At 38.3% G+C, this 24,169-nt stretch overlaps 2 protein-coding genes across 2 annotated transcripts in view; one reads left to right on the forward strand and one right to left on the reverse strand.

Moving 5' to 3' along the window:
• Positions 1-2,378: 2,378 nt before the first annotated feature.
• On the reverse strand, positions 2,379-5,908 carry gphb5 (glycoprotein hormone subunit beta 5). Its single transcript, XM_026340212.1, has 3 exons — positions 5,880-5,908; positions 4,152-4,350; positions 2,379-2,570 (listed from the first exon to the last, which is right to left on the reverse strand). The coding sequence occupies exons 1-3, from the start codon at positions 5,906-5,908 to the stop codon at positions 2,379-2,381; spliced, it is 420 nt and encodes a 139-aa protein (XP_026195997.1).
• Positions 5,909-18,394: 12,486 nt separating this feature from the next.
• The window catches only part of syne2b (spectrin repeat containing, nuclear envelope 2b), a 104,320-nt gene continuing 98,545 nt past the window's right edge, over positions 18,395-24,169 (forward strand). Inside the window, 7 exon segments of the mRNA XM_026340149.1 lie at positions 18,395-18,475; positions 20,791-20,852; positions 22,177-22,272; positions 22,362-22,439; positions 22,540-22,632; positions 22,975-23,177; positions 23,810-24,009. Of these exon segments, the coding sequence (XP_026195934.1) occupies positions 18,457-18,475; positions 20,791-20,852; positions 22,177-22,272; positions 22,362-22,439; positions 22,540-22,632; positions 22,975-23,177; positions 23,810-24,009 (751 nt within the window). The 5' untranslated portion in view covers positions 18,395-18,456.

A 24,169-nucleotide genomic window follows, 5' to 3' on the forward strand; every position in this document is an offset into this window, starting at 1 on the left:
CAGAGAAATGTCGGTGTCAGTCAGAGTGTTCCCTCTCACCGACGGTCAGCTCGGTGTTTACCGGCCCTGATTATTATTATTAGTTAGTTATTTATTTTGATAACTGAGATATTTGGTGGATATTTCAACAGCTATTTTGATGAAGCTGTAGTCTGTTAATCACTGTTAGTATCAAACTACTGACTTCAGCTTTAAACTGTGTTTGGATCCTAATCAGTCGGTTCATGGATTGGAAGTTAGAAATCCTGTGAAGCCATTCCTTGATGAGCTCAGTTATACTGCTCCACAATTCCTTTGACCCCTGATTGACCCCTTTTAAATTGATCACGTCTCATTTCACCCTGAATAAAAGGTCTCCTCCATGAGTCACTGTCTCCCTTCGAGCTCTCAGAGGACGTTGCAGACTTCGGCTTAGGATCCTCCGTTTATGGTTTCATGGTTTCACAAAGAGCCTGCTCCTCCTCCTCCCCCTGTGCCTCTGCATTATCATCCTCCTGCCAAGAGCTGTTGCAGCTCTGCCACCCCCCTGCAGCCGAAGGAGGAAGTGATAATGTCAGGAATGATTAGGACAGCGGGGATCGTTAGAGCGGCTCTCCTGTCAGGGTTGTTGAAGATAACAGAGGTCTCGAGAGAGCCAGCAGCCCAGACACCTAACCTCTCCTCTGCTTCTCCTTTTAACCTCTCCGTGGTCTCTTCACCCGTGAGACACTGTGCAGCGCTCACACAGACTAATGTTTGTTTGTGCATTTTCTTTTTCTGTGGCTGTGAGCAGTTCTGTCCTGGACGTCTACGAACTACTATCTGCAGCGTTACAAAATATTACTGTCATTGTATCAGCGCATGGTCGAAGTCAATCCAACAACTTAACCTATTCTTTTATTTACTGAACCTGCAGCCAGTGCTGCTTCCATAGTCGATTTGAAAATACATGTATATAACATGTCTATTCAATAAGATGAAAAGTTTTAGTTGCAGCAAAAACAAACAGTTGTTTTAACAAATGACAAAAAAAAATCAGCCCAATCATTTAATACAAAACCTGAAACTGAGACTGACTTCTGTTTTTTATTATGGTAACAAATAGTTCATGTAATGTATGTATATTACTCTAATGTAGTTTGTAGCTGTGTAGAAATCAAACATCACATCTTTTACTGTTGTTAGTTCACTGTGTGTGGAGCAAAGTCAGCAGCAGATTATTATCTCTGGACTCATTGATAAGATGGAAGGTCACAGGTTTTAACCACGTGAGAAAAATCTCAAATTAATCTGAGACTAAAGACTGTGATGTGAAATACAGTGGGTTCAGATTCACCTGTATAAATACTGTGTGTACAACTGGATTCATTCAATGGATGGAAATGATCTTTTAGTCCATTATTCTCACAACAACAAAGTAAATGAAACAGTTTATTCCAAACCACAAACCAAACTAACATTCACTGAAGTATCCAGAAGCTTTTTCAGAACTTCACTGAGGATTGATATGATAATAAAGCACAAATTAACATCTATTGTTCAGCATTTCAGAAGTGAAGCGAGACACAAAAGAGCAGGAGGGTTAGAGGAGTGTGTGTGTGTGTGTGTGTGTGTGTGTGTGTGTGTGTGTGTGTGTGTGTGTGTGTGTGTGTGTGTGAGTGTGTGTGTGTGAGAGAGTGTGTGTGTGTGAGAGAGTGTGTGTGTGAGTGTGTGAGTGTGTGAGAGTGTGTGTGTCTCAGGAATTACATAAACCCGTTCTCTTCATGTAAACTCTTAGTAGCTGTGTTTTTCTGTCTCTCCACTCGTGACTAACCAGCAGGATGTTTGGCCTCAGAGCTCAGGTCAGTTAATTAAACGCTAACGAGCGGTCACATCATTAAGTCTCTATAAAGACTGATTATTCTCTGATTCATTAAGTCAATTACAGCGACTGCAGACTTCAAAACTGCCTGCTTGATTTTACAAGGAGACGTTTTACAGATGCTGAGAGAAGTACTGTAAGTTAATAGAAGACATGTTTAGCTTGTCCTGAGACTTTATGTCAATCAAAGTTTAGGACGTTTCCCGGGAGCTCCAGGTTTTAGCCTCTCTCGTGTGTCAGTGTCATCCTCTCTGACCCTGTTACTGGTCCAACCAACCTGCCCAGTGTTACTGATACTTGTTCTTCTCTCTGTACTTGTCACTTTGAGTAGTTGATGTAAAAGTAAAACAGGGATGAAGCAGATTAACACAAATCAACTACACACAAACTAAATCGACCTCATTCCCATTGTTTATTCTTGTTGGATACGTTTTTCTTTGTTAAACCTACTTATCTCACGTGAACTTCCACTTTTCCAGTTCCACAGCAGCAGATATTCAAACCCGGGGTGAATAAAAAGAAAAGGTTCAGACTTGTGTCACACAGAGGTTATACATTCAGTGGTGCTGGTCAGACAGACGCCACAGTCACATCTCAGGGCCACAGGGTAGGTGAACATCGGGTCAACGTTTGGCTGACAGTTGGGCAGTTTCACCGTGACCATACGGGTCTCGTTGTAGGTGCAAACCCGCTGGTAGGACTCGATGTACGGAGGGTCCACGACAGGCTTCTGGAAACAGAGCCAACTATAAGTTAGTATTGAAGATATTTAGCAGGCTTTCTGGTCTCATGCTTCTCTCTTTTAGGAAACTGGTCTCACTTGGAATCAGGTGATGTCCGATTGGTTGGGATCAGTTGAATATGGTTAACTCAGTAGAACATAAAGACTGACCTTGATGGGAAAACAGTGGTAAAACTGTAAATCTGGTTTTAACAGTTCTACGGTAGCTTGAACGGGACAGAAGATTATATGAAGTTAATTGGCTGCTGGCTTTATAGCTGTAGTTTTAATGGGCTCACATGAGTCTCATCATCTAACTCACTGAAAGACAGGAAATATGAGCAGCACTCTTCACTGTTGATGCTAAACTCACTTTCAGATAAGACAAATCCACCTTATTAAACTGGATTTCTAACAAGTGATTTAGTTCAGCTTTTCTTTTTCTTCTCACGAATAATGAACCTGTTTTTCTACTGAGCAGTGTTTGACTAGAGCTCTGTGAAGCCTCCACTCGTTGTTTGTAGTGTTGGTGTTATTTAATCTTATTCTGTCGTGTTCCTGTAATTAATGTTTTCTCTGGATGTAAATAACGAAGTCAGAGACTTTCAATTAGAAACCGTCCTGTCACCTGAGGTCCACAAACGTGCCCCCTGACCCCTCTCACTGTCTGTCCTCCAGACTGTCCCTGAAACTAGACATCGACTCCCTCTGCTGTGTTCTCCTTCCCTGTGGGGCGGAGCACACAAAAAGATGAGTCTCCTCCCTGAGGGGATCCAAAGAATATCACAAAACCAAGCTCCACCAATCTCCACCAGCTCCACTGCAATAATAAAGCAGAGAGAATCATAAGCTTCCTAATGCGTCTTGTCACTGAAAACAATCTCCCAGATGAAACTTGAGATTTTGCAGCATTTTTTGTAATCAGTCTCCGGCAGCTTATGAAATCCAATTGTGTCTTTTATGCACTTGAGGCATTGTTAAGGAAATCGCTGCTGTCACTTCAATCTCTGGACTCCATGCTGCTTTCCATTCTTGCAGAACGTTAACTCAATTTCAGTGCAAGCTTCCCAGAAAGCTTTGTGTCCTCCTCCATTCTGAGGCAAGATTTACACTTCACACAGCTCCTCATTATTATGATTAGCTCTCGGTGTGGTAAGACAAACACAGAATGCCTTTTTCCTGTATTTCTCATACGTAGCTCTTTCTATCTGCTCTCACTGTAACATTTGAGGAACTGAATCTCTGTGTGCACTCACAGACGACCTTGCACTGACCTCCCTGTGGAGGGAGCAAAGCAAAAACAAACTTCCTCCATGGGGATCCCATCTCTCCATCTACACTATTTGTCTCACTCTCCGTCTGCCTGTCTCACTCTCCGTCTGCCTGTCTCACTCTCCGTCTGCCTGTCTCTCTGCCTGTGTGTTCAGCTGTCACGTGCATCAGATCTTCTTCTTCTTCTCTGCTTCTTCAAATGGAAACAGCAGGTTCATTTTTTGTGTGTGTGAAATTGTCGCCTTAGCTCACAACACTTCTTGGTTTAATTACATTTACTCTCCTCTACAGTACAGAAGCTGCCTCCCACTGGCTCACCTCCCAGGTCTCACAGCGCCCCCAGCAGGCGTCAGTGGTGATGTGCAGGCCCCCGCAGCCAGGTTTCTTGGCCTGGAAGGTGAACTCTCGAACTGCACATCCGATGAAGCGCCGCAGGTTGGTGGCTGATGCCTGGTGGCGTGAGTGTGGTTGAAAAAAGATCCAGAGCAAAACCCAGCAAAAGACAAGTGTGTGCCTCCTGAGGGAGAGAAGACGAGAAACCTCTAAAAGAAAAGTATTATAATAAAAACACAGATTAGAGGTGCAGATTCAAGAGGAGGAACAGGGTCCTCCTGGTCTGGGACTGAAAAGGAGAAATCTTCTTGTCTGAATAATAATATTTCATAATTCACTTCTTAACTACGGAATTCAGATTTTCGGAGTGAAACCAAGGTCAGTTATGTCACTGTGAAGACGTCCTGCTGAGACCTTTCATGTGGCTGTTAGTTACAGAAGCTTTCAGTAAAACATTTTAAAGCCTTTGCACTAATGTTGTTGTAAACCTCCATCTGGGTTCAGACACGCTGGGACAATGGAAACCTGCTGTGATTGATCTTAATGGGCTCCTAATTCTACACCTGCTGCTGTTTATTGTAATAATAATCTGACTCAAATTTCCATTTTGATCTTAACAGGAGTGATGATTTCAATTGTTAGGATCCTCAAACTATAAGACCACAGTGAGGACATTTAACAGAGAGCAGGATAATGACAAGTACCAGTACTGAAAAGTGTCCGTGTGTGAAGATGTGGCCTAATAAATGAGTGAAGTCTTACAAGGACTTAATTAAACTTCCATATTCCAGCTCAAGCTTTAATTACTGTTATTTGGTGTTAAATAAAGTATTGACAGCATCATGCGTACCTGTATTAACAGTGATCTAATCCACTGTACGTAAAAGAACTGTTGGGTGGGATCCACCTCAGAGTCCTGCTGCACACGGAGAGGGAGAAGACTGCAGTATCATAATAAGAATAGATACTTAACGCCAGGCCGCTCTCCATCAGCCACAAACCTACAAGACAACTGGTTTTTAAATACTGACTGGACTTCATAGTGACGACCAGTCCACTCACTGAGCACTATTATTCTTGTTTTACAGCTGTTGTGGAGCCTGTGCTTATATAAACATGCCCGTAAGTAACTAAGTACACATACTCAGGTACTGTAAAGTAATTGTACTCTACAGTTGCTCCTAAAAAACCCCAATGGGCATTTTAATATAAAGAGTAACTTACTTATCTTCTGTATCTCACCTCTCTAATTACATTTAGTCTTTTTTATTACTGTGAATATTGTTGTTTTTTGTATTTTTCTACTCCATATTTCATATGTTCTGATATTTTTGATTAAATTTTTGACTATTATTTTTACTCTCCTGCATTTTTTTGTTAATTTAACATTTCAAAAGGATATTTAGTACTTTACTCTACTTAGCAGCTGTTAAGTCATGTATATAACAATGGTCTCTTATAATTTTCACCTCAGTCAAACAAATCTGGAACAGACTTGTCAACAGCATCATATTCTACTACTACTACTGCTTGACATATTTTGTGTTCTCAGTGGAGTACAGTATATAATACAAGTATATTTTAGAGTATCTAGTACTTTAAAGTGAGTAAAGAATGTGTTACTGTGTGGACTGTATGTGTCCAAAGCTCCATGTAAAACAGTATTTATCCAACAGTAAGTAGACTGAAGTGGTATTTTCTGAATTTACTCACCGTTGTGTCTTCTTCCTCTGCAGCATCATCTTAGCTCTAACTCACACTGGGTGTTGAATTTAAGTTTTAGATCTGTTTAAAGAAGCAGCTGTACATGTGGGACTGAACCACCTGCTGATGGATCTGACAGAACAGGTCGGGGCTTTTTTATCATCCTGTGCCGTGTCAATCAAGGCGTCAGTTCCTCACCTCAGACTCTCTTCTCTTGACTCCCTAAATCCCCTGGAGCCTCTTCTACCTGTCGCTGCCCATCTAGTTCAGCCACCAGCTTGTTCCCAGTCCATTAGCCTGATTAGGAAAATACTCTGCCCCTTTGTTCATAGTCATCCACATGGAAGATGGGGAACAACATCCTCAAACAGCCTACCTGTGTCTGCTCTGAGCTCAATTAGCTGGCTCCAGAGGCTGACTCTGGTCCTGTTCTCACACGCCGACTGTAGTGACTTCAACCTTGAGCCTTATTCTGCTGTTCTTTTCTCTTGCTTTGCTTTTTTTCTTACCGGTGACATTTCCACATGGCATTTCTTCACACGAGGCGGTTATTACTCAGACCATATCTTATAGGCTTTACCGCATGGATCACTCACTTGAGGGGGACAGAGAGGCATGTTGGGGGAGCCATCAGCCCTCACACGAGGCAATGACAGGAGGAGGAGAAAGGAGACATGGAGATGTGAGGGAGGGGAATGAATTGATTTTGGGTGAGTAAGCACCTCATCAAGAAATTACCATCCTCAGAAACCCTGCAGGCAGTGCGTGGAGCCAGCGGAGCAGAACTGCTCTCAAGCAGTTTGGGAAATGAATCTTTAAAAGTAAAGTTGAGGCCAAGCAATTAAAGTTAGATTAGAAAATATTGAGGAGGATGAGTCAGGGACAGGTTCACACTCATCTCAGACGCCACGTCCTCTTCTCTATCAGAAAGACTCACCCATCTAGAGGCTATTATTGAACAGCGTGTATGGTGTGGAATAACAGAATGTGTGTAATTGGATAACTGTGGTGATTACAACGAGGGTAATTGTAATCCAGTACAAAGGGAATAAGCCTGGATTTCTACAAACCAGCTTTTGTGTAATTATTGGCAGATTGTTAATGAAAAATGTTGCTTAATTTTTCTAAATTTTAAGAAATTCATCTGCACATTTTAACCGCTACAGGAACTGAGCAGGACAATGACGGGGATTTTCCATACTTCAGCCAACATCAGTGAGAATGTGGAAAACCCCATAAAGAAAACAACAGGGCACCAAGTGAACCTGAACAGACTAGTGACAAATTACTAATGAACATGAAGTTTGTCAAATATTGATTTTAATTAAAATGAGTTTAACTCACCTTATGACACCTAGGATTGGTTCCAGTACCTTCAATAAAAAAACAAGTTTAGCAGTTTAAGCTGTTAAAAGATGGATGGAAATTAGCATAATTCATAATAATTAAAACTATACTTTTTTAATCCTGAATCTTAACATAGAAATGAAAATGCACAAGCTGTAGAATCTGAATTAGAAAACAATGTATTGCCAGGTACAGTAAAAAACACTTTACACTACCAGGAATTCGTCTTGGTGTCACACAGAATACAGAATAATATAAAAATATAAAGTCAAAAAAGAATACGAAGTTAAAAAATACAAAGGTGACACACAACAAGAGAAAATAAATGCTATAGTGCAAAAGACCGTAGTACGAGATAAATATATATATATATTATATAAACAAGTAGTTTTATAATATAACACGTCACTGATCCCCAAGAGAGGAATTCACTAGTTACAGCAGTTCAGTAACAGGTAAGAGGAAGAATAACCAATAATGTGAAATATAACTAGGGATCTATTGTGCAGGGTTGCACCGCCCCTGTCCACCGTGCTTCTCTCTGTCACAGCCTCCTGACTGCCCGGTTCCGGTCCGACAACAGATTTTATCTTTCTGATCAGCTTCATGTTTCCTTGATACCAGCTCCCCTTCACACAACTACAAAGAACAGAGCACATACTACAAACTGATGCACGTGTTGAAGGAACATTCTTTTTTTTTTAAATCAAATAAAAGCACTTTGTACTTCTCACTGACTTACCTGATTTTTTTAAATTAATTAGAACATATTTTAATTTGTAATCATTTTCATGTTATGTCATTTAAACAATGGTTATATTCTGTTGTATGTGATAAAACAGGATGCTATGCAGCATAAAAACCCTAGAGCCAGCTCAGTTTCCCTCATTTAAATGAACAGTGTACTTAAAACAAATGATTTTACCTGCAGAAGTCACGGCTCCTCACTAAGATGATGTTGGACTGACCTCTGGTGCTTATTTGTAGTACTGATATTTTCCAATGCTCACTGATCCCACAATTATCAGAGCTGCAGCAGCTGCACGTCAATACTTTCATTCTATTTGTCCTCTCCCATGTTTTAGCTATTTATATTTACTATGACATTGTTTTATGTATAGCATTATTAGTGACAGATGAAACAAACACTACAGCTACAGAAATATGTTTATGCATGTTTCTCTGCTGTTGACAAGCAGAACCTCTCATACTACTTCTGTGGATGACTTTAAATAAGTCCTAATTTTATTTACAGAGCTTTGATTGTTAACATCTAGTGGAAAAAATAAATCTAGTTTTTCATTTAGTTATTCAAAGACTTTAACTCCAGTGTAATTCTACTGATTTATAATTTATATGTATATATTATATTATATATATTTATATATTATATATATATTATATTATAGTATATTATATTATATTATATTATATATATTTATATATTATATTATATTATATTATATTATATTATATTATATTATATTATATTATATTATATTATATTATATTATATATATTTATATATTATATTATATATATATTTATAATTTATATTTATAAAAACATTTGTTTCTTATTAAACTGTTTAAATGAATCGAACCTTTTTTACTAGTTTTTACGTTAACGCGCATGCGCGTCTCCATTTCCGTGGCGGCCCTGAACTTTAACCTTCGTTACTTCATCTGCTTCCTTAAATGTTTTCGTGCGATAAACAACAGATTTAACGTTGTTAAGAACTAATTTTACTAATAATGATGTTTTAGTTGACAGGGCGACCTGTAAACCGTCGAACCATCTAACTGAAGTATATAAATCACAAGTTAGCTAACTTAACGCTAATTTAATATTAAGTAGCTTAGCTAACTAGCTTTCTGTAGCAGCAGTAAAATTATCCTCTTTTCGGCAGTACATTGTCAAAAGTATTTATTGATTAGTTAATTAATTACCTGCCATTAGGTAATTTTAATTTAGATTTTGTTCATTTGAGTTAAAAGTACGTTTACATTATGATTAGCTGTCTTAGGTTAGCTAACATTAATGCTCTGCCAGAGCTAGCTAGTTATGGTTAGCTAGCTAAGTGTTTGGCTATTAGCAAATAAATGTATATTGTGTTTTATCATCAATGCTACAGATGCTGCTTAAAATAAAAACAGAATTTTGTTCAGTCTCTCCTCGGGTAAGTTAAGAACTTTATTACTTGTAGATAAAGGTAATGAGATTAGTCATCTGACAGGAACACGCCTTATTTAGATTTTATTTTTTGGATCACACTGTCGTTACTAATATTTATTAATCAGTAGTGGAAAACGTACAACATTAACTCATGAGCGTAGCTAGTTGACGCTAAGTTAACTAAACGTGCTAACTGTTCATGAGTTAACATATATAATAATAATAATAATTATCATTATTATTATTATCAGTTACATTAGAACTCATTTTCCCTAATAACATTCCGTTTTAAGAGTAGCTTTCCTTTCTTTGTCTGTGTTTTCTTCACCTCAGTCTTTATGAATGGATCCAAGGAGACAGTTTGGATTTGTTCCAAAACGACATTGAAATTAAATTTGAGGTTCAGTGCACTTGTTGGGTCTGGAGCTTTAACCCAGGTGACAGCCACAAGTGCCAAACTGCAGCAGAGGGTGTGTGCTGAAACTGGACTGTTTCTATATTTAGTGTCCTGGTGGTGCTTTGCTCGGCCCCGGTATGGCTCTGGCTTCTCCGGTGACGGCACGGCCCGTCCTGCAGCTCTGCAGACTTCAGATCTGTCTATCTGCGCGTCAGGATTCATCTACAACCAACCTCTATAGAACAAGATTTGTTCTCTCACATTGGAGATCATTACCAACATCTTCATCAAACCTCACTCTTTTGCTGTATGTAAGTACGAGCAACTTTTTGAATGTGTATTTTCCAACTTTTGAAAAACGCCTTGTATGTGCAGTGGTCAAGAATGCATTGACTTTTGAGTAATTTAGTGTCGAGGCTGACATAATCTAGTCGTAATTAATCCCAGGGATCAGTAATGTTTGCTGTCATCCTGCAAAAACATTAAACCTCCAGGGCTACCCTTGGTATCTGCTTTATTAAAAAGTCCTCTGGTCTTCCTCAAAGACTGATTATATAGCTCTGCAGAACCGATGTGAAAGCAGACTACAAGTGTTCCCTTCTGCTATTTTAGGATCTGACAGCTTCATAACACCAACACTATCTCACATTCCTGCAGGCAAAGGGATTGCACTTTGTAGCACTTGATAACATACATTGGTCATATGGAAAAAAACAAGCTGCTGCTTGGATTAAAAATTAAATAAAATATATTATGTTATATAGATCATTTAATTAATACAATTAATATATGGTCAAACATTTTAAGTTCTCCATAATGTGTTTGTGATGTATGTTTTCATAATCAAAGCATAATGTAGGTGCACAGTGTACAGATCCAGGGACGTTCCCATAGTGAGTTCATTTTTGGATGCTTTAGAGAGCATGTGAGAGATGTTTTAGATCTCATCTTTGTTGATAAAGTTTTAGATGCATGATTGTTTGTGTAGCTTAATGTTTTTAAGGGACATAGGTAGTAAATAGAATAGAATAGAGCTTTATTGCCATTTGTACCCAAAATTTACAGCACACACAACCACACTGGCATGCTTATGCGTTCCACACTTCTACATTTAAAAAAAATTATAACTAACTAACATTTACTTATGTACTGTTTCTCAGTAGACACTGCAATATTTCTGTTTTGTTACTTTTACTACAGTTCAAAGTTAAATATTGTACTTTTTACTCCATTAAATTAAAAACAGCTTTAGACAGTTGTTGCTTTTTTGCAGATGTAGGATTATTATATAAAATATATCACTAATTGATAAATAACTGCTGTACAGTTTTTGTTCCACATCAAGTGTCCACGTAGATCTTTGGCTATATTTTTACCTTTAGTCAAACAAACAAACAAATATGGACCAGACTCGTACTTGAGCACTGAAGTAGAAGCTGTGGAGGTAACAGAGGTAATACTTCTATCATCTCTACATGTAAATGTGTGGACAGTGGACACTCCCTTCATCTGTGCAGTGCTTAGACCTGAGAGCCCATTAGAACATTTTACATGTAAATCCATCCTTCTCAACTGTTAAAGCAGATGAACAACATTCACACAACCCACTTACTGCATGTAGAGGACAATTGAGGTAAACTGAGAATCATTCTGATAGACACACTGGATTAGAAATGCATACGATGATATGTAGAGTAGTGTGTAGAACAATGGTGTACAGTGACAGCCCACAGATTAGAGCAGCAAGGTGCTGACCAAAAGCTTTAATGGTAAACATTCAGGAAAAACTGGGCAGGGACTGTGACTAACACATGCCGTTCTTCTAGTGACTTGAAGTAACAAAGGAGTGACAGTGATTTTTTTATGCCGTTCATTGTTTACATCAACAACCTGAAGTGTCCTCCTTTACTTTTCCACGATAATCTCTAATCTTGTTGCTATAAATATTTATTTTTAATAAGGGCCACACAAACAAGTCAGAAACGGCACAAAGCATTTCTCTACATCATTAGTGTTTGTTTTGTTGGAACAAATATAAATGCTTGCAGGACTAAAACTCACCCAAGCCACTTTAAGTCTCAAGATGATGTTCAGATATGATGCATGTTAAAATGGCACTACCATGAAAGTCGGCCTGCAGGTTATATGTTAATTATTTGTTAAATTAACCTCAACGGTTTGTTTTTATTCTAAGTGAAAGCAGCGATTGTCTCTCCCCTGTGGTATTACCACGTCTTCCAGGGTGTGTCTGTGTGACAGGTTCAGCAGCACAGACTCTTTGATTTGTTGCCCAGGCTGACACACAGAGTACAAAGGTGTGCTGGAAATAATTCGAAGAGAGCGAATGAGAATGTGTTGTTGTTGTTGTTGTTGTTACAGAAAGAATTATGGCATTGATGATGAGGAGAAAGCATGAGGAGAGAGAGCAGTGAGGGAATGTGGTCGATGTGGTTTGCACAGGTGTTTGTTTAAAATCTGCTGCACATAGTGGGTGTCACAGGGCTTGTCCCACTGCTTGAAATCAGGTCAGTACTGGCCTGAGGTATTTCAGTTCATATTTGTTGAGTCCACTTGAGTCAGTTTTTTAATCAATCTTCTTGCTTTTTATTCTTTAGAACAATATTCTATTTTGATGATTATTATGTGCAGTTAACAGTTGCATACAGTAATCTCAAGAGTACAATGATAAGGGTCATATGGTGGCAGGACATATATTGAATGGACATGTTAGTTCTCACTGTATACTGTGTTTTCCGGCCCTTCATGTATATTCTTGCAAGTTGAACATGTTACTCTTCTGTTAATGATCATTGTATTTTGCCTTCCAGCTATTTCCATCTATGGTACACTATGTGCTCAGTTGTCAAACAATTAAATACAGTGTATGTCATTCTGACAGGTGTAGGACTTAAGTTGCTTTTAAGATGGCTGCAGTGCCTGCACATTGTATTGTGTTCTTATAAGAGTCATTTCATTTTATATTTATATTATTTTATTCATTTAGACTGACAGCACTGGTGTTAGCTGACTTCTTCGGTTCACAGAGAGCTGCAGTACTGGTTTGCTGAGCCTGTTTTATTTATTTTATTTGTCATTCTGAGACTTTTGACTTACTAGACATTGACATCCATGTGTTTCATTTTTATCCAGATGTCATAATTTTTTAGTTGTTTCAAAAATGAAACAGGACCTGGTTAACTACAGTTTGGATAAAGATGACACCTTGTGAGACAGTTGGGAAGATATTGCTGAAAGTCTCAGCATTTATATGTATATGTACGGGCCTTTCCTTTTAGTGGAAGCTTGAAGTCAACTGGTTTCTCAAATTTGCTTGTTCTCAATAATTACCTCTGGCGTCCAGGTCCAGGGCAGCCATCTGTTTCCATAAATGTGAAGCAGACTTCTAGTTACAGCTGTATGTACTGGTGTTGTAAAGTTGCTGTGTGGCTAAATCCACATTGGTTTTTACTTGTTCTATAGCCCCCCCCTTCATTTTTTTTTAGATATTTTCTCCTGCTGTGACCATGTGGCTCAACATACAGGCATATTTCTGACAGAGTTGCACATGTGTTGGAAAAACTGTGAATTGTTAGGGTCAAAAAAACATTTGTAACTTATACCTGTACATGAACATGCATCCTCACCTTTCTCCACAAGTTGCTGTTGTAAATAATTACTGTATGTCTGCCACTCAATAAGTAGATAAATACTTTTTAAAAGCACCTAAAGCTAGTGAGTACTGGCTTGCCCCCTCCCTATTCATTTTCCAAAACAGTGGTGAAGTGATTCACTGCCCTGTGCCTTGTTGCTACAATTAGAGCTGACTGGAGGGACTCGTGACTTTTACACTGGGGCACTGTCAAAGACATGCTGTTACTGTCTCTTGCCCTTCATTCGCCTTCTGTCTTATACTCTGTAATCTTATGGTTACTTTCTGTCTCTCGGGCTTCCTTGCTCACTCTTATCTTTAATTCATCAGGTTAATCTCTTTCTGCCACACTTTCTCCATCTCTTCTCTGTTCTCTTGCTCCTTTCTCAACTCTTTTTCCTATTCTTGCATTCTTAATATCTTTATCACTCGTCCTCACTTATCCTTCCTGAACTCTCCCTAGCTACTCTGTGTCCTTCTCTTTCGCTTAGTATATTGTCTATTAAGAAAGATATATGACACTATAAGTCACAGAATGACATACCAAACCCCAAACAATTATTAAAATCTTGTTAATGTAAAATTACACTCCAATACTAACAATCAAGAATCAGTTACAATCTTATAGGTAGGAAAGTGTCACATACACAAATTAGCTTGAATCTTGCTAAACAGTAAACAGCCTTATACAGTTGGTTTTTATTGGTTACAGACAATGAAAAATACAAAGCAGTAAAAACTGAAGTCCCTTCCTGTAAACGATACGTGTTGGAGTCCCCTGACAGTCTCTAGTTGCTGTCTCTTGGACTGTTGAACAGCTTTTTTCTCTTTTTTGTTTTTATTTACAGCACCTCCTCTCTCTCCTCCTCCTGCAGTTCCCTTTTTCTCCCACCCCTCCCCTCTTACTCTGACTCTCCCCACCCTGGTCGCTCGTTCCACAGCTGACATGAAGCCTTGGGATAGCTCAGATGCCATGATATAGTGGTTTAACCCCCATCACATACATCTCAACTTCTATGTGTAGGTGTAGGTTTATTTTAGTGTATGTCCATGTGCTCACGTATCCAAGGACAGCGTTTCAGTTCTTCAGTTGTGCACATTACAATTTCTGCAGCACTTTGGCGTAGAGGTTATACAGCAGTTTAGTTACCCTTGAACAAACATGGCAGAAGACAGATAAGTTTTCACCACAATATTATTTATTTCGATATTTCAAAGCAAAGTTTTATATTAATTTCTCTGCACTTGTTCAATGCTCCTGCAAGTAATAGAAGGTTAGAGCTTGAAGGCACTGCAGGAAGAATCAGGAAGTTTATTAAACATGATACAGTTGAGAGATCCCACTCCTCTGGCAGTACAGACAGGTTATAGTAACCTGCTACTATTTGACCTAATCTGGCATTTGGTCATGTTAGTGAAGCTTAGTGCTATTTCACACTGTTTTATTTTAGCCTCCATCACCTGTTCGACCTCCTTCGCTGTCAGTCATGTCTGTGATCAGCAGAGAAAGACGTGCTGGCCAAATCAAAGGCACATTTAGTTTTTCACTGTGCGATTAGTTTAGTCAGGCGTGTTTGGAAAGTTGTCTGAATGTCACACATTTTTCTTGGTTCACTTATTCATATCTCAGGGCGAGATGAAACAAGACAAAACACAGCCCAGCACCCAGTACTCTTCATCTAGCACTCATTTAAAGTGACAGTGTTTTTTTTTTATATTTACTGCTGGTCTGGATGGAGGTACAAACCTTTCTCTGTGTCTGTACAACTCCTAAAGTATCTCATGAATTTGTTTTAGTTTTTCTCTTTCTTTTATGTATCTGTGTGTTTTGTTACTTCCTCATCCTCTTTTTGGGGTCTGGGGTTTTGTGACTAAAACTATTCACAAACCTTAGTTTGGTAAAATGTGTGAACAGTTCTCCTTGTCCTAAACAATGAGGGTACAGAATTAAAAAGCGGCTGTGCCATGAGAGTTTTCATCATCCTGAAAAGTCTAGAGATTGGTCCACCAAATTTATTCTCACAATATCTCATATGTATTACTGGATTTTTCAAGGACAGTTGGATCTGGGATGCCACTGGTTGCAGTTTCACCATACTTTGGAGAATGAATGTTGATATATGTTATGGAGTTCAAGATGTCTCATAATTCAGAAATAATTATTACACATTAAAATCTTAGTTTGTTGTTGCTTAGGTTATTTTAAATGTTCTTATCTCTCTTTAAGGTACTGATATTATGTTTCCTCTCTTTATACCACAGTGGTGCCATGCTGCTGGGCGGCTGTGGATGAGAAAACATGTCGTCAGACTACTCCAGAGATGGTCTGGTGGAGAGGGGGTCCATCCCCCTGGACATCGACAACGTCCACATGCTACTACAGGGTCAGTCTCCCTCCTCTTGGAACAAAACCTACAGTCTAGTGTTTCACACAGTAATCTTAGTGTTTTTGGTTTCATAGTTTTATGATCCCATTTTTAGATTTGTTGTGTATTTCTTTGTACTTTTTCTAGGTATGTAAAAATCTATATCTATATTTCTCTATTTTCACTTTTTCAATGCTGTCTCTTTGGAGCCAACATGGCGCTGTTATAGATGACTGATTTACTGAGTGAATGCTCATTGTTTCTGGTCTGTGCTCACACTGAGAATAAGTCTGAGGTCATACAAGAGCAACAAGAAAAGCGCCATGTCTTGATTTCACAGTTTTATCTCACTTTCTATGGCTCTATTACTCAGGGGAGCAATTTGATGACCTCGTCTGTGCTGCTGGCTCTGTCCTGTTTCACTTTCATCACTTTTTTTTTTGGTGTCAAGCTTGGTTTAACCTGCTGAAACTGAATCTCTGCTCTGAGAGGTGAGTCATATCGCACAGAGCCACCCAGAGGGAGAGAGCAGGAAGGTGGAGGAAATAACAAATGGCTGCTCCCAGAGCATTTTTGAACAACTGAAGCAAAATTGTGATTAACAAAGGTTGTCATTTTATTGCTGCCTTGAGGTGTCAACTATTGTGTCAGTTCTTACAAGATCATTAATGCTGAAACAGCTATATCAATTTTGTTGAGTGAAAGCAATAATTACTCAACAAAACTGAGTAAAGTTTTGGTAACAGTTTCAAGCCAATTAAAACATTAGCTAGGTTGGCTATAAATCCATAAATGTGTTCCTTTTCTCTCCTCTGTGCCATTGTAAATTAAATACCTATGGGCATCAGACAATTTGTCAGTCATACAAGGCTATTACAAGACATCTGCTTAGGTTTTTGACATTTTATACACTATACTATTAGATTAATTATTAATACAAGTAATTGTCATTTGCTGCACTTTTAATGACCAGACAACGACTTCCTTGAGAATATCCAATACAGCTTTATCAAATGAAAGTAACATACTTGTCTGATTATTTGCATCTTATTGTCAGGGAAGAGTTTGTTTCCCTGTCACCTTGAGAGTTTTGATGTCTAGAGTGAGAGCTCCTCTTAGGTTCTGTATAAACAGATTAGGTTGGAAATGGCCGCAATGTGGCTCTCATAGCAAGTGTTCACAGTGTGTTTTACATTTATACACAGGAAGGCTTTGATCACTGCTTGTTCTCCAGATGATTCTCTGGTGCTAAGGGCATGGTTATAGTTGAACTCTTCACTTTAATTGTGAAATAATAACTGTAAATCTGACAGTCCTCAGTCTTCTTGCTTTCAGTTACCAGCCCTTCTCTGTATCAACCCACCTTAGCTTTCTTTCCTTTCCCTAGTATTCTATTCTTGCAAGGTTCTTCACTGAACTAATTTTAGTGCATGACTCCCCACATTTCCTCCACACATTTAGATTAGAGTGTTGTTTTATTAAAGCTTTGAAGACATTTTTTTCCAGCTATGTCATTTCCAGCTGGTACAATGTGCAGAAGGGATGATGTAAGTCTAACTCCCCCATGTCAAGCCAGCTTGTTAAATAAGAGTGGGAAAGTCTTGTTTTTATGTGTGTGTGAAGGGGTAATGATGAAAGAATGTCATTAAAAGGGCTCATATTATGTGCAAATGTCTGGTGTATCCAGTGTTTGTATTAGCAGGGTCGGAAAGAATACAGTATTTCTTTGTACAGAGTACATGCAACCTGTTTTAATATGTGATATTTTTGTGCGTTTAACTGAATCATGCTGATGGAGCATTTTGAAAAACTTAATTCCTTTTAAATAGTGTGGAAATCCTTAACTGACCTTGGCTTTTCACTACCATCCAGCATGCAAACTTATGTTCATCCTAAGTTGTAGGCTTCTGACCAGTGTAACGTGGGCACCCAACTTCACAAATGTATATATGTAACATCAGAACATAACAGAACAGAACAGAACATCACCCCACGTGAACAGCAGTGCAGTGGAGAGGGAAAACCCCCTTTAACAAAGAAACAGAAAGGAAATACAAATATGGGAGAGAAAAGGCAAAGTTAATGACATGTAATGGTAGCATTTGAATAGATAGAGGAGAAAGGAGAGAAGCACAGTGTATTATAACGGAGGTGTAGCATGGCCCCTAGAAGTATCCAATACAATGTATAACAACCTGATGGTAGTGTACTTGTAGTTAGAGCAGTGCATATACAGTAGTAGTGCTATTTTTTTGAACAGGAAGTAAAATCAACAAGGTATCCAAAAGATAAATCCTTTAAATATTGTCTTAAATTTTATTTTGACAATCAATTTCTAGCTTATGCAGCATAAAGCACCCACAAGTCTACAGGTCTTGTTTGGGCAGGCCTGAAGCTCTGTGTGTCAGATTTGAAAGAGGTGGAGCTCTGCTGAACCTAACTGCTTCCCTGCAGACTGGAAATGTAAAGTATTAGCTGGTTTGAGGAGAACGACTCGCAAACTAATTTCATATCAGTTTTATTATTCACATGTCTTTTCCTGCAATCATGGATCTGGACCTTAAAGTCAGTATGTTTGCAGGTAAAAGAAGTTTGATTTAACTGATGTGCATAAGAGTTTGCTGATCTGGTTTCAGTACCTGCCAAATCAGCATGAGTGATCCAATTGTGGGTGAGTTTTTTATTTGCCTCTATGAAAATAACTTAATAATAGCATTTAATGTAAAGGCAAAGGATGTGTGGTAAACGCAAGAAAGTTAAACATGGAAAGATCTAAGCTCATTGTGGGTTAAATACTGTTAAAAATATTTTCTACTTTGAACCATGAGCAGTGTTTTTATCACTGTATCTATTTTATCAGCAAGTAAATCATAAATCAAACATAGGCTTCACTCCTGTTTGAATGAAAGTTTGTTTTTAGGGCTATGGGATGTATGACCTGATAAGAAAGAAAATATTTGTTCTCCCATGTCACACGTGCATCCACTTCCTTTTAGTTTTGGAAACACTCCAGTGAATGGATTTGTGTGATCAAGCGACATTTCTTTAACTTGTTTATATGTGGTATTTTGCACAGACTGTGTAACATATAGCTATTGAGAGAAGTAAAGCAAAGTGTGCTTTGCAGGAAGTGTGATTTACCCTTTCATCACACATAATTTTTAGCCATTAGAGCAATTAGTTTGAGAAATTATCTTGCTCAGAAATAGGTTAGCATGCTTATTTAGTAAATTGAGTGATTTTAAAGTTTGCATGCAACCGCTAGCAATGCTAACAGCAAAAGACCATCTACAATACTTACAGCTATGGGTATATGGGCCAGTAGGTACAGTCAATCATTTGTTAGCAAGATGGAGTTTAAAGGTGTCTTATGAAGTTGAATGCAGTACAGATTGTAAAGCCACCTAACATATTAGGGCTATTTAAATACCTTTGATTTGATACTACATATATAGTAAGTTAAGTAACAAATACCCATTAAATTACCCAAAGAAAACCAATATATGGCTAGTTAGCTAACACAAGGCTTTATATTATCTTTCCACTGTCATCATTATCTGGTGAAGTGATCTAACCTCAGTTCTCAGTTGAAAACACCCATAAAGCAACAACTTGTTTAATGCTGTTGCTACACCGGGGGCACACAGCAGACGGTGCTATACACCTTAAATAAAAGCCATTAATAAAGTAAGCTGTGATTTATTTATTTTTTTTTATTACTACATTATGGTATAGATTTTTTTTTTATGATTTAACGTATGTAACCAGTGGTTGCCCTCCCATCTTTCCTTATATATTGAAAGTGGTAACTTATAAAGTGTTTTTGCTTTTATAAATTGAGAAATTGCTTAGGACTCTTTCTTAGAAAGACATACAGCAGGTTGCCAAAGAAAGCCAACTCCACTTCTCTTCTCCCCTATCTTTGTTTGATGATAGCGGAGTAATTATATTAAGATGTCTGAGTCATCATAGAGGCTTCATATGATTCAAGATTAGCCTGCAAGTAAACTGAAGCCTGAGGTGACTTGCTGTAAATAATTTTAAGGCACAAAATAGTCTTGGATCTGTCTGTTGATGTAACTCAGAGGACTGTACAGTTTGAAAGGGAGTTAGAGGCATATCACAGGGGAGGAAGGAAGGCCCACAAGTCTGTAGCTGCTGCTGTTAAGGCAGTGAACTGGAAAAAATATATATGGAGCAAATAATTAATTTGAAGATTTTGAAGGATAGTTTTTGAAGATATGGTATGCAGTAAGGTAAAGCTCTGACTGAGATGTTGATTGAGTCATTGAGTTTTTAAGGACGATGGAGAATGAGGACTGGATTATATGTGAGACTCTTCATTCTGTCACTGACTTGAATGACTTCATTGATGTTTACAGTGGTGAGTGGTGCAAATTTACTGACCAGACACTTAGTACTTACACTGGTCTTTAATGCTTAGTGCTGAAACCTTTGTGTTACCTGTTTGTCAGTTTTTTATTTGTGGATACATACTTTCACAGTTTCCCTGTATTTCTGATTTACTGCAAGGCCTTTACACATGTATTGCAGATGCATAAATGTAAATATATGTCAGACATGTCTCATGTATACAAAGTAATTAGTAAAGCAGTGTATTACCTACTGTTAACTACTGTTTTAAAGCTAAAGTAATACAGTTCCAAACCTAATTTAAGGAGATGAGCCATGGGCCTGCTGACAGAAAGTTTGGCTTACACAGTATGTTGGATGTTGTTTGATTATGTGCAAGCTGTTATTTTGTGTTGTGTGTGTTGTCTACCCTGATCCCATGGTGCTGTAATTGCAGGCTTAATAACGGGTACTGCTTACTTGTGCTAATAATAATATAAGTCTTGGAAACTGAGCCAACTCTGCAATTAAACTAAGTATTAAATGTTTGGCACCATGGATGAATTCAGGGTGCATGTACAGTGTGATAATGTAAATTAACATTGACATTCTGTGTTTGTTTTTCTTCAACAGTGGAACAAGAACAGATTCAGAAGCGGACCTTCACCAACTGGGTCAATGCTCAGCTGGCAAAGGTGAACCCTGGTCTGTCCTAAGGGGACAGTGTTTATGGCTTGTCTTTGCATTAAGAAATCATCCTCAAAAGACCCGTAATTTTCAGATTACATTAGTATACCAGGTTCAAATATACTCTACACCCTTTTCTGTCTCAAAGATTTATGTATTATTCAAATGAAGGATTTATATGCAGTTTGTTGTGTCTGTATTTTCTCCACTACTGGTGAGGTGACTTTATTTCCCCTCAAGGGAAAATAAATATTGTTACCCAGTCTTAGTTTAATAATTTATGCAAGGTAATTTCCATCGCCTAACCTGAGTTTCAGCATCAAAATGCAGGTGAGCAGGAACATGTGAGGGCATGACATGATTACCAGCTGCACTCACATGTACACCCATATTCCTTTAATACCTGTATATAAAATGAGTCTGTAATAAGTTGATTAGAATAGATGTGATTGGAAATTGAATTATGTGTCAGTCACTTCAGTTTTAATGTTAATATTGATCATAAGTTAATTATTCATCATACTGGTAAATAGATGTGTATTTTAAGATTATATCATAAAATACTGAAAAGATGTGCAGTTAACAACAATATTGTTTTGTAATATTGTATTATATTATATTATATTGTATTATAATACAATATTGTTGTAAATTAAATTCAAACTATATCAGTATATATCATAAAAATAATAAATAATTTAGACAAATCTGCTGCCACTGACATATGTTGGTTCCGTGTTAAGAACACCATCCGAGCTGTTGACGCATTTCTAGTTATCAATTTATCAGGCATTTAATAATCAACTGACCTTGTAAATTCTTCTGAAAGATCTTATTCAGCTAACGAAACCAAAATGAATGCATGACATTTGAAATGCTTCATGAAGGAGATCAATCCCTATAAAACACAACTGTAACTTATTATTTATTACAATTTGGAAAAAGACAGCATTGTTGCAAAAGGTCACTGCTCTGTTTTCAAACTACCTACTAACATGAGTCAGTTCTTTCTGCTTGGTGTTCGAGGTCAGCTGTGCATGACAGTGGAGGGCAGTGGGGGGGGGGTGCATGTGGTGGTGGGGAACTGTGTACATAATTAGAGCATTATAGAGCAAGGTTCACAGCACACAGACAGACAGGAACAGACGGCCACCATGCTCCACTATTTTTTCCACTTATCATTTAGTGTAGTTGCATTACATGTTCGTGCGCGTTTTTTTGTGGAAAATATTTTGTAATTCTGACCCATCGACTGGACATCCAGCCAGCTCTGGGCTCAGTGTATAACTTCCTAAATAAACTGAATTCTGTGTTCTGTGTATGTTGTGACAGCGGAGGCCACCGTGTATGGTTGTGGATCTGTTCAGTGACTTTCGGGATGGCTCCAAACTGTTGGACCTACTGGAGGTGATGAGTGGCCAGCGAATTGTAAGTCCTTTTTCCACCTAGCCATTAACTTGCTTTACAACCAACACCTGTGCTGCCCCAACTGACTGAACCTTGGTTGTGTTTTGTAGAGTCGGGAGAGAGGCAGAGGAACGTTTCAGCAAAGGAGCAACATTGAGAAAGCCCTCGCCTTTCTTAAGAAAAAATCTGTAAGTGACACATTTCAAAGGCCTTTGTCAGCCAATCATACTGCAGGTTTTCTCCCTTTAGAATGTCTCAATAGAAACTTTGATAATGTCTTTTCCCCAGATCAAACTGGTCAACATAAACATTCCTGACATTATCGATGGTAAACCATCCATCATACTAGGTCTCATATGGACAATCATTCTACAGTATCACGTGAGTTTAATATCTGTGGATATTTTTTTCTTTTGTATAATGTTTAGTCTTGTGCATGTTATTTTTTGTATTTTATCTTTCTGCTCTTCTCATCTCATGTATTTATAACAGCTGTCAGAAAAGTCTCATACTGTTTCTCAAAAATATACAATAGTTATGAATAGCAAATGAAGGCATGGGGGGAAAACCAGATTTCAGCTCAACAAAAGCTCAACATTAAAAAAATATATTTTGTGTTTTTAATCCTGTTGTATGTATATTTGTCTTTTTTATTTCTTTCTACCTCTGAGTTTTTGAATGTTAACAACTACAAAGAGAAACCAAATGATGTGATTTTCTTAGATTGAGGAGTTGGCCAGCGGCTTATCGTTTGACTCACGTCAGTCCTCCATGGAGTCTTTGGCCAGTATGGATTCACGCTCCACCCTGTCAAGCCGGTCGGCCAGTAGCAGTCCTCTTCCACCCAGAGGCTCACCATTACACACCCGATTCAGAGTGTCTGCCAAGAAGGCACTGCTGCTCTGGGTCCGGGAACAATGCCACAAGTGAGCACTTCACCAGCTAAATGGCTTTAATGAAATAAATTGACACGTATAGTGTAGAATTTACATAGGATTACACTGATATATGGGCTTACCAAATCATTGAGGATTCCTAAAAGATGCTGTTGATGATTTGTGGGCTAACTAAGCGATCCAAGAAGTCACAAATCCTCCCACAACTATTCATCACAAGGTCTGGGCTTAAGGCCCAAACTTGATCATGGCTTTACTATAGGCATTCAGCTGCTTTGGCTGCCAAAATCTGTTGTGGTTCCTGCATTCCTACATGAATATTTATTGTTGCTCATTTCATTCTTCAGTTATTTCTTAATGGTAGAAATATTTTCAAATACCTGTGCTTACTTTGTGCCAACATTGTGTTTTTTCTGTAAATATGCAATAGCCACAGATCACAAGTCAAACTTAATTTAAATGAAATTGCTGTTACATACAGTACATACATGTATCTATTTACTGGTACTTATTTTTTGAATTAAGCTAATGAAACAAATACTAATGCACATGTCGTGTGTTGGCCCCCTGTGAAACTGTTGTGCTGAAGACAGCAGTACATATTAAATATGGCAGTATAAATGGCCTTTTATTGTATAAGTTATAAAAAACTATTCCTTCAGGGCTGGCTGTTCAATAAATGTGAAAGACTTTAAGGCGAGCTGGAGGAGTGGAGTGGTATTCCTTGCAGTCCTGTATGCTCTGCGGCCTGACCTGGTGGATCTGTCTAAAGCCCGAACCAGAAGCAACAGACAGAACCTGGAAGAGGCATTCTGCATTGCAGAGAAAGAGCTGAGGATCCCCAGGCTGCTAGAGCCTGATGGTAAGTTACTGAAACTTTTATGATAACTATATCGTGTTCATTTTTCATCATCAGTTTTCTACAGTGACACTTGCACTGATTTACACTTAAAGCTGTTTTAGTGTTTTGTTTACTCTGCAGCTTGTCCCTGCGTGCTTTCAGGTCTGGTACAAACAACCCT

This window comes from Anabas testudineus, chromosome 22, assembly GCF_900324465.2.
Source record: "Anabas testudineus chromosome 22, fAnaTes1.2, whole genome shotgun sequence".
In the NCBI taxonomy this organism is placed as follows: Eukaryota; Metazoa; Chordata; class Actinopteri; order Anabantiformes; family Anabantidae; genus Anabas; species Anabas testudineus.